Below are 14,733 nucleotides of genomic sequence, written 5' to 3' on the forward strand. Positions count from 1 at the left end.
TAGCATAATTCTTAAGGGACCTTGGATTTTCAGAATGGAAATTGAGCCTTGGCTTCAACTTAAAGTCTCCAGGTGCATTAAGCCCTGATAAGAAAGTCATCCTGTCCTTTGAAGCTCTGAAGCCAGGCATTGACTTCTCCTCTCTAGAAATGAAAGTCCTAGATGGTATATTCCAATATAAGGCTATTGCATCTACATTGAAAATCTGTTGTTCAGTGTAGGTACCTTCATCATCTGGGCTAAATCTTCTGGATAACTTGCTACAGCTTTTACGTAAGAACGTGCTGCTTCACTTTGTACTTACATGTTATGGCGAGGACTTCTTTCTTTAAACCTTATGAACCAAATTCTCCTAGCTTCAAACTTCCCTTCTGCTGCCTTTTCACCTCTCTCAGACTTCATAGAATTGAAGAGTTAGGGTCTTGCTCATGATTAGGCTTTGGCTTAAAGAGATTTTGTGGCTTGTTTGATCTATTCAAGCCACAAAATCTTTCTCCGTAAGAGCAATAAGGCTGTTTTGCTTTCTAACCATTTATGTATTCCCTGTAGCAGCACTTTCCTTTAAGGATGTTTCTTTTAAATTTCCTTTAAGGATGTTTCCTTTGCTTTCACAACATGGCTAACTTTGGTGTAAGAGGACTAGCTTTCAACCCATCATGGCTTTCAACATGCCTTCCTCAGTAAGCTTACCCATGTGTATCTTTCAACTTAAAGTGAGAGAAGTGCAACTTTTCCTTTCACTTAACACTTAGAGGCCATTGTTGGGTTATTAATTGGCCTAAATCAGTATTATTGTGTCACAGGAAATCGGGAGGCCCAAGGAAAGGGAGTGAGACACAGGATTGGCTGATCTGGAGCAGTGAGAACATACACAACATTTATCAGTTAAGTTCACCATCTTATATGGGTGTAGTTTGTGGAACCCCAAAACAATTGCAATAGTAACATGAAAGATCGCTGATCACAGATCATCACAGATATATTATAACAAATATAATAATAATGGCAAAGTTTTAAATATTGAGAGAATTACCAAAATGTGACACAGAGACATGAAGCGAACTAATGTCAGAAAAATGGCACCAGTAGACTGGCTCAGTGCCAGGTTGCCACAAATCTTCTATTTGTAAATAAAGCAATGTCTGTGAAACACAATAAAACAAAGCAAAATAAAACAAGGTATGCCTGTATTCTATTTCTAAATGAAATTAGTATTCTGCCATACTAACAATAAATAATTTAAAGTAAATCCTCAAAAAGATTAAATGAGTTGAGAATAATACATGAAAATTAGCAATTACATTAATGGGAGAAACAATAGAAAATGATATTCAATGTTGTAAATGTAATTTTGTTTTTAAGGATAAAGAAAAAAAACAACCTTCCCTGGGTGAAGCCCAACCCACTAAGAATTTGGTGAGAATAATTGTATAATTTCTTCTTCATTAGCTTTTTACTTACCTTAATTACTTCATTTTCTCTTTGATTTTCTTTTTTATGGTTGGTTTTGATAATATTCATTATAATGTTAATAAAAGGAGTAAGAAGATACTTCTTAGAAATTGGAGTCCTTTAAACTCTTTCTTTAAAAAAATACCCACTATTTTAAAATAAAAGAAGCTAGGGGAACTATAAAAACATTGATTTTTTTTTTTAATTTTTATTTTTTGTTCAAATACATTTGTCTCCACCTTCCCACTACCACTTTCCCCTGCGCCCCTCCCCCACCTCTCTCCCTCAATCCCTCCCCACCCTGGTCCTGTCCATGTGTCCTTTATACATGTTTCTTGACTTGACCCTTCCCTTCCCTTCCCCTGCCCATCCCCCTTCCCTCTTGACTCTGTTGGTTTCTTTTTTTCTTTCAGTGTTGCTGGTTATATGTTCCTTGCTTGTTTGTTTTGTTGGTTAGGTTCCACTTATAGGTGAGCTCATATGGTATTTGTCTTTCACCCCCTGCCTTATTTCACTTAGCATAAAGCATTGATTTTTTAAAAAGCAACAAAACTAAAAATGTCTAGGTAATAAGCAAAAGACATGAACAAACTATATAGGAGAATATAAGCTAGAAAATAAGCATGTGAGAAAAAAAGCCATTCTTGTTTGTTGTTAAAGAAATATAAATTAAAAATGAATAACCCATTTTATACCTATTTTATCAGTATAGAATATACAACATACATATATATGAATATTCTGTTTATATATCATATATTTATATTAAATATTTATACCAGTAAATATTGTATATTATATAACAATATAAAGTATTTATGAATGAAAAACTTGTGATAATTAAATATGATTAAATATTAATGATATAAATAACTAGGAAAGGACATGTAAAAATAAACACACCTGGTTCATAAGAGTGGTGAGTTTTTCTTTCATATTTTTGCTGTTTATTATGGTCACTTGACCAATAAATACATGGGAACATGAAATTTCTTATTGGTCTTAGAGAAGCAGGGTGAGCTAGCTCACCCTGGGACTCAGGAAACCTAGGAATTCCACCCAAAGTGGCAGAGTTGAAATGAATACACAAGCAATATAAATACAATGAGGGCTTCTACAAACATTTGAGTGGTGGGCACACAATGCAATATACAGATCATGTATCATAGAAATGTACACTTGAAGCCTATATGATCCTGTTAACCAATGCCACATCAATGAATTTAATAAAAAAAAGAAAAGAAAGAGAAAAATAAAGAACATGAGAATGAAAAAAGAAAAAAATTTGGAAAGAAAGTTAAAAAAGGGAGATGACATCTGTGTTCTCAGGGTTACCGAAATAAAATCATGGTTCTTTGTTTTTGTCTTTTTAATGAATGTTCAATCTTGGTCTCTGAGGAAAAATCATGAAATTTTCACGTCTATGTATTTCAAATCTGCTTAGTCACATAAACCTCAATTTGTACTTTTTAAATATGTCCTGGGATCCTCATTAAGAAGTCTATGAGAAATTCTTCTTCCTATTTGCCTTTAAAATCTGTTGTCTAATCTTTTAAATGGATTATTTAAAGGCCAAATGTTAATGTGTTAATAAATAAATACCTAAAAGAGATTGGAACTTGTGACTTAAAATAGAACAGCTGAGCTCAAGACCCAGTCATTATACTTAACTTGACATGTGACCATGACAGCTTATTTATCCTCTCTGCAGCTCAGTTTTCTTATCTGTGAAAGGGGGCAAAATCAGCAATGCCCTAGAGAAGTAGCTAAAAATGAAATAATGTATGTGAAGCACTGAGCACAATACCCCACCTAGAAAACACATAATAATTGGATATTATCTCAATGAAGAATTCCCCTGCCCTGTGCCAGTCCCACTTCCCAGGTGCTCTCAGGAGTATAATTGAGTATGGGCAATGCTATTCCTCTGTATGTCTCTTCCATGTGAGTTATCTCTTTCTCCATTTTCTATAGGTTGTATAGATAAATAACACTCTTTAAGGTTTTCACCAGGAGATGAGGCAGGTATCCTCCATACTCTAGTCAAGATCAGACTCTTGTGGTGGACCTTAGGGCACAAGCTCAATCAGATAGATCTAATTAATAATCTTTGCCAAAATACTCTGCATATTTTCAGTGTTAACTATCCCTTCCACAAAAAAAATATATTTTTTCCATATTACAAAACTTTTTTAGTAATTAACAAATGTTGTTCTCATAAAAGTTGAAACAACATTCTTGTCCCACTGTTGCTGCCACCCAACATAATAACTCTTTAATGAATTCTAAATCTTAAACCACGACCACAACTAGAATTAGCAATCATAGTTTAAAAATATCGTACATGATTCTCCTTTTCCATGATGCCAAATTTTCAGTAGAACCTAACATGATGAGAATTAAAGATTGAATATTTTAAAAGGTGTGTGTGTGTGTGTGTGTGTGTGTGTATGAAGTTAAAACTTTTTTTTATGTATTTTTGTAGGAAGAAAAAAAATCTTTAAGGGAACAGAAAAAACAGGATGAAATGTGTTTCCTAAATATACTGCTAGAAAAGATAAAAACTTGTTGGAATAAAATTTTGAGAGGCACTAAAGAACATTGAAAGTATGGCGTGACAATATGAAAATGTGTGAAGTTTAGTTGCATACTTCAAGAATCGATCAATTTTTCGGGGAAGAATGCCTCCTAGACATTACTGAGTACATCCTGGTAAGAATGGGCTAGAGCAGTTGAGAAATACATACTGTGGTACTAGAAGATGGACTTAAACAATGAAAACTGAATGCTGCAATCAATGAACTATTTTATATGTATAGGGACATAGATCAGCTGGTGTTAATTTTGTGCTGATTTGTGTAAGATGATCAAGGTAAGGTATTAACTAAAATATTACTTTTTTAGATGTTAAAAAATTTCAGAAGAAATGTAAAATTTGTGACATGTATAAAGGTTACAAGAATTCACAATTAACATTGCTTTATTACTAAAATATTTTATGGCCTCCTATGCATCAGTATACTGCAGTAAGTGTGGAAATTGTCATCTGCGTTCAAAGTGTTTCAGAGTTAACAGTGAGCTATAGATAATGCCCAAGAGAACAAGTCGTTTATCTTAAAGCAACACTAAGGAGCACCAAGATGCTTAAGAAAGATATCAAGACATGTAATTAAACATGAATGTATTGCACAGTGCCTCTAGTAAATGGCATAGCAAATGTTTTAAAATGAAAATAAAGAATAATTTCACAAAATAGGAAATCATCTGTTCTAAGGATGCTAAACCATCGTACTGAGTTTCTTCTGTCATTTATGTGTAATAAATAAAACGTCTAAATGAGTTTGCAATTTGGGAAGTATATTTTTAAAAGAATAATATATGTTTGCCTTTTAATTAATGGAATGTGTATATTTAATTTTGACACTATATCTGTATATTAAACTATTTTCATACAGTATTACAAACAAATTGTTTACTTTGGACAACATTTCTCCTTTGTTAATAAATAACCTGTGTATTAACACTGTCAGATTCACTTAATCTCAACAGGATATTTTTTCCCAGTTTTATTGGGAAATAATTGACATACATCATTATATACGTTTAAGGCATAGGGCATGATGGTTTGATTTACGTATATTGTGACACGATTACCACAGTAGGTTCAGCTAACATCCATCTTCTCATATAATAAAAAAAGGAAAAATATTTTTTCCTCTGTGATGAGAACATACAGGATTTACTCTCAACAACTTTTGTATGTAACATATAGCAGTGTTAGCTATATTCATCATCTTGTACATTATAGCCTTCGTACTTAGTTATCTGGTAACTGGAAGCTTGTACCTTTTGACCACCAGCTTCCAATTACCACCTCTGCTTACCCTCTGTGTCTAGTAACCAGTCTGATCTCTTTCTCTATGAGCTTTTCTTTTTTAGTTTTCACATATGAGATCATACAGTATTTGTCTTTGATTTATTTTACTTAACCTAATGCTTTCAAAATCTATACATGTTGTCACAGATGGTAAGATTTCCTCATTTTTATGGCTAAATTATATATATTCTGTCCAGAAAAAGCCCAGCCATTGTTAATATGAGAACAGTTTGTGTGACATTGATGTAACCTGGTAGCCAAGGAGAAGGGACTGGAATGCACGTGTGTGCACAATGATGACTTCACTGTACTGGTCAGTGTGGGCGGTAGATGCCATTGAGTGAGCATGTGTACTGTGTGGCCATCACATTAAAAATGACAGAGAGTAGAGCAACAAATCTTCATCAAATTTTGTATTAAGCTTGAACATTCCTCCATGGAAACTATTCAGATGATTCAGAAGGCTGCAGCTGTGGGTAACTGGTGATTGGCTGTTTCATCACAACGATGTACGTGCTCATGCATCATGTCTTATGTAGAGTTTTTTCACAAAACATCAAATCACCCTACAGTCCACATTTGGCACACTACAATTCCTGGTTTTTCCCAAAGCTAGTATCACCTTTGAAAGGGAAGAGATTTCAGACTATCAATGAGATTCAGGGAAATATGATGGGGAAGCTGATGGCAACTGGAACTGTATGAGGTCCCAAGGTGCCTACTTTGAAGGGGACTGAGCTGTTATTGTCCTATGTACAATGTTTCTTGTATCATTTCTCTTCAATAAATGTCTCTTTCTCATATTACATGGCTGGATACCTTCTGGATACACACACACACACACACACACACACATATACATATATATTTTCACAACTTCATCTATTCATCAATGAACACTTAGATTTTTTTCCTTGCTTTGGCTATTGCAAATAATACTACTATGATAGGGGGTGCAGTTATCTTTTGGAGTTACTGTTTCTGTTTCTTTTGGACATATTTCTAAAAGTGGAATTTCTGCATCATATGATACTTGTTTTTAATTTTTTAAGGCTCCTCTGTAGTGGCTGAACCAAAGTATATTCAACACCAACAGAGCACAAGTGTTCCTTTTCCTCCACATCCTAACCAGTATTTGTTACCTCTTGTCTTTTTGATAATGGACATTCTAACAGGCATGCGGTGATATATTTTCATGGTTTAAATTTGCACTTCCCTAATGACTAGTGACCTGACAGGATTTTTTAAGATATTATTTTTAATATTGCCCCATTATTTGTTTTTTTATTGAATATATAACCTTTAATACCTTATTACCAAGAATGTATGAGACCAATACCAGTACTATTAAATGTGTTTTACATAAATATTTTTCCATACTTGATTATTCCCTCAAGAAGTACATCTTATAAGTAAAATTACTAGTTTATGAGGCATATTTTAAAGGCTTTTAAAGTAAATTTAGTCAACTTATAAAAATGTATCTATTTATATTTCTACTATCAGTAGATCTTTCATCATCATGCCCCATGGCAATTTGCGGTTTTATTATAATTTAAGATTGCTGATTCGATGAATCAAATCATTTCACCTTTGAGTGTACTCAGCACTACCAGCATCCTCCTCCTATTCCCAGCCTAATTGTTGCAAATTCAAAATTGAATAGAAACTGAGGCGCTTGGACAAAGAGAGAAAGAAAGGAAAGTAAAAGTGAAGAGTTATGTGAGATAAGATTGAATGGAGGAAAGTATCAGCAACTTTCACTTGACATTGCTTTTTCTTGGTCATCTGCACAATGGAAGTAGCCCACATTTTACAGCTCGGGCGGACCCACAGCACATACATCATCATTTCCACGGCCACTAGCTTTTTCCTCTAAAAGGTAATGCAGCTCTTACTCATATGCCCCCGGTTTCCTCCTGAGCATTGGGACAGGGAAGAAAAATAGAAAATAAGGAATGGTCTGCTGTGTAACCGGTGATAAGCTCCATTTTCAACACTTCTGCATCATTTTCTTCGTACCTTTATAATAAAGTTCTGTTAAAATAAATCCTTTTTGTCCTAAGTTGTCATTGTTTACACATCAGCTTCAAAAAAGTTTTTGAATATATCAACTTTAGGGCAAAAACCTAATTACATATTATTATTCTTGATTTTTAAGACTTCATACAATGAAGACCATAGATAGGATATTTAAAATGTTTATAAATATAAAGCTTTAGCTTCATGCATGTTAGCACTAATTAGTCTAAGCGATTTATTCAACTTCTGCTTAAATAGATGTCACTCTCACATATTGATGTCAAGTCAGGCTAGATGATTGAAGAAAAGTCTTATGTTAAAAGATTATAATTGTTGTACCACTAAAATGAAATACTAATGTAATAGAACAGGGAATATTTGTTAATGTGCATGAGTAATATGTGAGAGATGTATAATTGATAACAAAATACTCTGAGATAAATATTAAATATTTATCAATTATAATAAACACATTGGTGCCCAAAATGAGCTTGGCTAGATTTCTAAGAACCAACATATGGGTTGTAAAATCACAACAAAACTAAAACAACCTACCTCTTATAAATCTCTAATTTCATGTTTAAAAGAAAAATCATACCTATATTGCTGAGAGGACTTTTAAAACAATTATAGGGCTGGTAATATTATCCCAAAACACCCCCTAGTGGCAAAAAGCAATTCACATAACACACTTTTATGTGTAATCAATGAGTATCATGATCATAACATTTAACTGAAAAAAAATTTAAATGAGACTAAAAATGAGTGTAGCTATCACTAACTTAATTTTAATGATTCTCCACTGTTCTTTCAATAATATAGTCAGTTGGAAAATTCAACCTATTTCATTACTAAATATATATTTACCATATAAAATACCTATACCTGCAACACAAATAACACAAGAGCTCTTTTCTTTGTAGCTGTGTACTTCTGTAACAGGGTGGTCAGGCCAAACCACTGGGGAACAGGTAGGGGTTGTCCAGAAGAGGTTTGCCCTCCATGCAAAGGAGCCGCCACTGGAGAAGCGAGATTGCCAGAGGCAACTGTAAACAAGCCAAGATGTGTTGCTCTGGTAACAGAACAGTGCAGCCAGCAGAAAGGGGCAGAGAGGCGGCAACAGGGGAAAAAACAAAAAAACAAAACAAACAAAAAGGACCTGGGCCTTGACAGCCTTCCTATACCTTGGGGCTACTGTAAACATTCAACACAGCTTCTGAAAACAGGCTGCTGAAAACAGGCTGCGTAGCACCTGTGGGAGCTGTGGGGGCCAAATGTCCTGCCCTGGGATGAGACCCACGCAGGACTGTAGACTTTGCCCCCTTGCAGGACATGGCACTGGGAGAGGGACAAAGGCAAATATGGTCGACATTAGCATACAAAAGGCTGGGCACTCCCATTGGCTTCTGGCACTCATGATAGCAGTGTTCACTTCTAGCCTAAGAAGCAGTGAGTACAAATTAAATGGCTAACCTGATATTTTCACTAGAGATAACTGCTGTTTAAAATTTTAAACATGATAGTCTCAATCATTAAGTATTCATCACAAGTGAATACTTTTTGCCATTAAACTGTGTATTATCTAATTAGAAATACCCATGTTTCTTACCAAACTTGACTTCACTGTTTTCAATTGCTCCATTTTATTGGCTATGAAGACTATGTTTCTATGCCTGGAAAATCTGTGACAAAACATATTTACCACACTTTGAGGTCAAAAACACTTCAATAAAATAGTAATTTCTCTTACAGCTGATCACACACACACACACAAAGCCTCCCAATTAAAAGGCAATTTCATTTTAAATCTTTATTTTCAAACATTTTCTTTATAGTCCAGTTTTTTCCTATCTTCCTACCTATGTTTTGCTAAAATATGACATCAATGAAAACCAATGGGTAATTTTTTGCTTCATGTCTTTATTGAATATGTTCAAAAGTGAAAACTTATTTGTAATTAAAAAAAAAACATGGAACAGGAGACAACAGCAGTTATAATAATCTTGCTTTTTCAAGCTAATAACTTTCAGGATAATATATAAGCAATTTTTACATTTTAATTTAAGCTTACAATCTCTTAAACTCTACCACACTGGAAAAAACTAGAAAAAATAAAAAATAAATGATGCATAGATCTAGAAAAATTTCTTAAAACCTGAACTATTGAACAAGTGTGAGAACGATATACGCAAATAATGTAAAAATGCATTTAAATACATTGTCATAATATATTTCATAATTCATGAATATATTTCAATTACTGCTTATAATAATCTTTGTGCTCTGGGACTGGATGATATCTTACAAATTTATTTTCCATGTGGAACAATATAACATTTACTCGCTACTATAAAATTCAGTGCAAAAACAAACATGTACTACTTTATTTGGGCTCATTTTTCTACTCGGGCAGACAAAAAGTTGGTACCATATGATGCCACTCACATGTGGAATCTAATGAACAAAATAAAATAGAAACAGACTCAGAGAACAGACTGACAACAGTCAGAAGTCACGAGGTTGGGAGCTGGGTGAAAAGGTGACGGGATTAAGAGAAAAAGACACTTCATAAATACAGACAACGGCATGGTGTTACCAGAGGTAAAGGAAGGTGGCGGGCGGAGGGGGGAGTGGAAAAGGGTAAAGGGAGGGGATAAATGGTGATGGAGGGAGACTTGACTTGGGGTGATAAACACAAAATACAATAAACAGATGATGTATTATAGACTTATACACCTGAAAAATACAGTTTTATTAACTAATGTCACCCCAATAAATTCAATAAAATTTACTTGAAAGGAAACAGAGCCCAGCTCTAGATAAAGCAAGAGTTGAAGTTCTTCATATGATTTATAACATCAGGAGTGAAGAATATAAATTATTGAAATGGAAATCTAATTGCACATGATCTTCCTATATTACAGCTTATTCTAGTTGGTGAACTCTTTTTTGATCAATACAACTAAATAAAGACAACCAGAAGCAAGTTAATAAAGTCAGGATAGAAACTATAATGTAAATAAAATTAGAATTCCAAATACATTAAGTTCCTATTTCTTGCCTAGATGGGAAAAAATGAATAAAATTATAAAATATAAGCATAAATGAATTTCAAAGAAAATTGTCAGCCACAAATTTCTACATTAATCCTTACAGTTAAACAGAATCATAAAAAAGCTAGAAATTGCGAAGATGTCTGTACCTTTATATTAATACAGAGTTGTTATGTTTGACTCAACAGAAATTACTACTCAGTATGGTTACACAAGCAGAGACATGCTATTAAATACTGTTATATTGAATGTGAAATAATTAAATGCTGTATTTTAGCCAAAGTTAAAGAGTATAATTACATTTTTTTGTGAATGTTTAATTATGTATTTCAGATATGTAGTAAAGCAATGCATTTTGTGGCTTTTTATTGTGATGTGAATGGAATTTCAACATGAAAAACTGAAAAGAAAATTTAAGTAGGAAAAATTAGATATTCTCTTAACCTACTCATAACATCATCGAACTATAAGGGGCTAAAATTCAAAACTTTTACCTGTATGTCCTCCACTACTAATTATTTATCAAATTTATTATTTATTAGGTAAGGTGGTTGGTTTTAAAATCCATTCATTTCTTCTACATTCAGATACATAGAAATAAACATAAAAGATTTTGATGAAGATTTTTGCAACTTATATTAATTACATTTTCTAACTTGGTAAAAATGAAGTAGTAAATTAAAACTACTCTTTATACATGAAGTTATGGAAAAGAAAGAAGTGAAATTTGAAGATGCAGCTAGAAGTAAAAAAGAATATACTTTCAACTAATAAACAGAAAGGTAAAATATTCCATAATAACAAGAACAGATACATTTGTATTTTCAGCACTGTGTCTCTGGAAAGAAAACTGCATAATTATATTTTCAGAGAATGAGTAAAAATATTTAAATTATATCACTAATCATACACTAAGTAAAGGGTAACACAGAACTAAGGTTTTTATTCTTTCTAAAAAATATTTATAAAATTAGTTGTTGAAGAGCTCTATAGCAAAATGACCCAATTTAACTAAAAATATTCTCTTCAATTCCAAGCATCCTACCCTACCATCATAGATACTATCTGAAAATAGGCACCAATAAGAAAACACTTATTCTAATTTTTTACTCAAAGTAATGATCACCCTAAAGTTTGCAGGACTAAGCACTGGAGTTTGAGGGTCTGTAGAATACTTAATGTGTTTTAATAACAACAGAAGGATATAATACCTAAGTTAATGATTCTGCTTGAAATTGTTTTCTAACATATGAGTATTTTCTTGAATGACACAGTTTGGGGTATCAGGTATTTATTATATACAGTATATGTACACATATATACACATGCACCCTAACACATTATACAGACAGAGGAATTCTGCTCCAAAAATTCCTGAAAAAAAGTGTAACAATTTTAGGACAAAATAACTAGGGGAAGTGCTCTAGCTGGAAGCAGCAATAGTCATAAAACTCTGGACTTTGCTCTTTCTCACTTGGGGTTTTGTTCACAGAACCATTCTTCGAATGCCACATTCACAGCAGAACTTTGCCCATTCTACAGGGTATTTAGTTCCACACTCATGGCAGAATTTTGGTAAGTGTCCAGATGAGTTTCCTTCAATGCCTTTAATGTTTCCACCATTGAGTGTGGATGCACAGTCTCCATCTGACCTGAAGTACAGAAAAAAGTTCACATTAGTTTTTTTCAGTCCCTCCATAATGCTTGGAAACAGGGCCTAATATTATGCATGAATAGAAGCTTGCTTAATCTCATGCTTAATATTCTTCCAGTTCAGATTAAGAAAAATAAAAGAAAACAAAAACCTCTTTATGAATACTGAAATTCTAAAAGTTTTTTTTAGCATTGTATTTGTTCCTAAATGATGTCTTTAAATCTATCCTCCAGTTCACTTCTCTTTTCTTTCACTGTGTCTAATCTACAATTTAAATAATCTTTTAAGTCTTAGTTCTGTTTGGTTCTTTTGCACAGGTGTTCAAATCTTTCTGTGACAGTATACTGTCATTGTTAATGATTCCAATTCCCTTTCTTCTTTCTTTACATACTTCAAACAGACTTATAAATCAATGTTTGATGATTTCAATATCTTAAGAATTATGTTTTTTGTTTGTTTGTTTTCACTGGTGGCTGATTGTTAGTTTCTTTGTATAGTTTGGAATTTCCCTGTGTGTCTCTTAAGTCAGAACTGTGAGCTAATGTTTGCTTACCTGTAAGAACCACAAAGGCAGCTACTAAACCAAACTAAGCTATATTTCCAGTTAAGAACTTATTAGAACACACTGCTATTGTATTTGCAAACCCTAAACTCATGTGAAGGTAAGCCTAGGATTATGAAAAATCAGTGGGAACTCTCTCATTCCTCTGAACCATGGCTGAGCCAGACAAGTTTCCTTGGGATCTCCTCTTTCTAGTTGGTGAAATTGTTTTTCCCCCTATCTATCCTTTGAGTATCGTAAGGAAAGGTTAACAACAGAACTTTCTTATTTTCAGTGGACATATTTGATCTTGAAATAACTTCCTGGCTGCTTAATGAAAACCTAATAAAGATGGAATGAAATGCCAACTGTTTTCCCAGTTAACAGGGCTTACACATCACCCACTGAAAACCTGGAATCCATGGATATGGGATTGTTACAAGAAATGTTGTTCCTTTGGGGACACAGAATGTCTAATTAAACTGTCTGTACACCCATATATGAGATCTTGTTCACATCTCAGCTGTCACTTGGGTCACTGGGTCAGAGAAACACCTAAAGCTGTCTTGCTATCATTCCTTATTTCCTGTAATTTATTCGAATGCCAAGTGAACATATTTTCATGTAAGCAGCTCTAGCTGAGCCTGAGATTCTCCTTAGTGGGCATTTTAAAAGTTCTGGCTTAGATAAGAGGCATACAGGGAGGGAAAAGAAAGCTGAGTCTCTACTATTACACTTTGTGTAAGTCCTAGAAGTCAACTCCTCCCTCCCATAATGACATTAAAACCCAAGCCTCTAAGTGGTGAAGATCAGTCAAAATGTCAATGGAGCTGCAGTATCAGGGTTAATTTACCAATATGACCTCTAGCTTCCTTTACATTTATATCCCTTCTTTCCTGAGAACTAAGTACCTTGCTCTTATGGTACTTTGCCATAAAACTTTCTGGAACATTTTATGGACTAACTTCATTCCTTTTTTCACTGTTAATTCTTATTGTTCCTCTGTAATACTTTCATTTAAAAAATTATTATATCTCACTGTACATCATGAATTTATGCACCGTGCCTTAAAACTAAGTTGAGATATATGTAAAAAATATCTATAACTGGGACAATTTCATTATATGCTTAAAAACAGAGTGGATGTCAAAGTTATACAAATATTGTGAGAGTTTAGAAAGAGAAGTACATGAATAATCACAACCTCACCAAGGGAGTTTAAATGTATGAAAATGGTGCTGAAAATGACAATAGCAGTGGTTTAAAGAGTCTATTATTCAATGTGTCATTAAAAACAAAGACATAAAAAACACATATTAATCTAATGGAACTGAATAAACTATTCGTGAACATTTACAACAGTATTGTAATTCTAACTACAAAGTTGAGGACAATATTATTTGTGTCCAAACTATTTCTTTAGTGTACAAATTAAAAGCCAGATTAAATAAGAAACAAAGAAAAAATCAGATTTTCTATCAAAGCCTGATACATATTTTTGTATATGGTCCTTGGGAAACTACATATATTCATTTTTATTATTGTTATTAAAATATCAGAACTAAACATACCTGACTATGTAGCTCTCACCATATGTTTTTCTTTTGGTTGTAAGAACACCTGAGGCAGGGTTTCGTGCCAAACTAGGTGGTGTGGAATTTCGAGGTTTGATGTTAGCTCTAGAGAGAGAAAGATGTGGCAGCGAAAAAGTATTGACTAGTAATAATTTATTTCTTAAATTGCTACTTGCATGATTAGAAAAATAATTAGAAGCTGTAGAGAGCTAAGTCAAAAGATTAAAATCCAAATAATTATTTTAAAACTGAAAACAAGAGGAGTTAAAACTAAGGATAAACCATTATGAATTCATTAACATCTTGATGGAACATAAACTCAAAATATGTATACATGCTTCATATGAAATATTTAAATTAATCATTCTGAAAAGTTTCAAGTTTTTTAAAGTTTAAAATTGATAGTACCCTCAAAAATGTGGTGTTAAATGCCTACAAATCACAGTTAAATAACATGTTAAGCGTGTGAGATGTGGTAAAAAGTTAGCTAATCCCTTTATTATCTAGACACTTTAAAAAGTAATATTCAATTCATGAAAGTCTGTTGCAAGAAATTTCAA

General features: G+C 33.2%; 2 protein-coding genes across 2 annotated transcripts in view; one reads left to right on the top strand and one right to left on the bottom strand.

The window, feature by feature from the left end:
• IL7 (interleukin 7) overlaps positions 1-4,798 on the top strand; it is a 47,430-nt gene extending 42,632 nt beyond the window's left edge. The window contains exons 5-6 of the mRNA XM_054595686.1: positions 1,363-1,416; positions 3,938-4,798. Of these exons, the coding sequence (XP_054451661.1) occupies positions 1,363-1,416; positions 3,938-4,057 (174 nt within the window). The 3' untranslated portion in view covers positions 4,058-4,798. The remainder of the gene's footprint in view (positions 1-1,362; positions 1,417-3,937) is intronic.
• Positions 4,799-11,399: 6,601 nt separating this feature from the next.
• The window catches only part of ZC2HC1A (zinc finger C2HC-type containing 1A), a 46,776-nt gene continuing 43,442 nt past the window's right edge, over positions 11,400-14,733 (bottom strand). Inside the window, exons 8-9 of the mRNA XM_054595072.1 lie at positions 14,171-14,278; positions 11,400-12,056 (exon numbers count right to left, since the gene is read on the bottom strand). Of these exons, the coding sequence (XP_054451047.1) occupies positions 11,891-12,056; positions 14,171-14,278 (274 nt within the window). The 3' untranslated portion in view covers positions 11,400-11,890. The remainder of the gene's footprint in view (positions 12,057-14,170; positions 14,279-14,733) is intronic.

This window comes from Pteronotus mesoamericanus, unplaced genomic scaffold, assembly GCF_021234165.1.
Source record: "Pteronotus mesoamericanus isolate MK-2021 breed Mesoamerican mustached bat unplaced genomic scaffold, CSHL_Meso_final scaffold_54, whole genome shotgun sequence".
Taxonomy (NCBI): domain Eukaryota; kingdom Metazoa; phylum Chordata; class Mammalia; order Chiroptera; family Mormoopidae; genus Pteronotus; species Pteronotus mesoamericanus.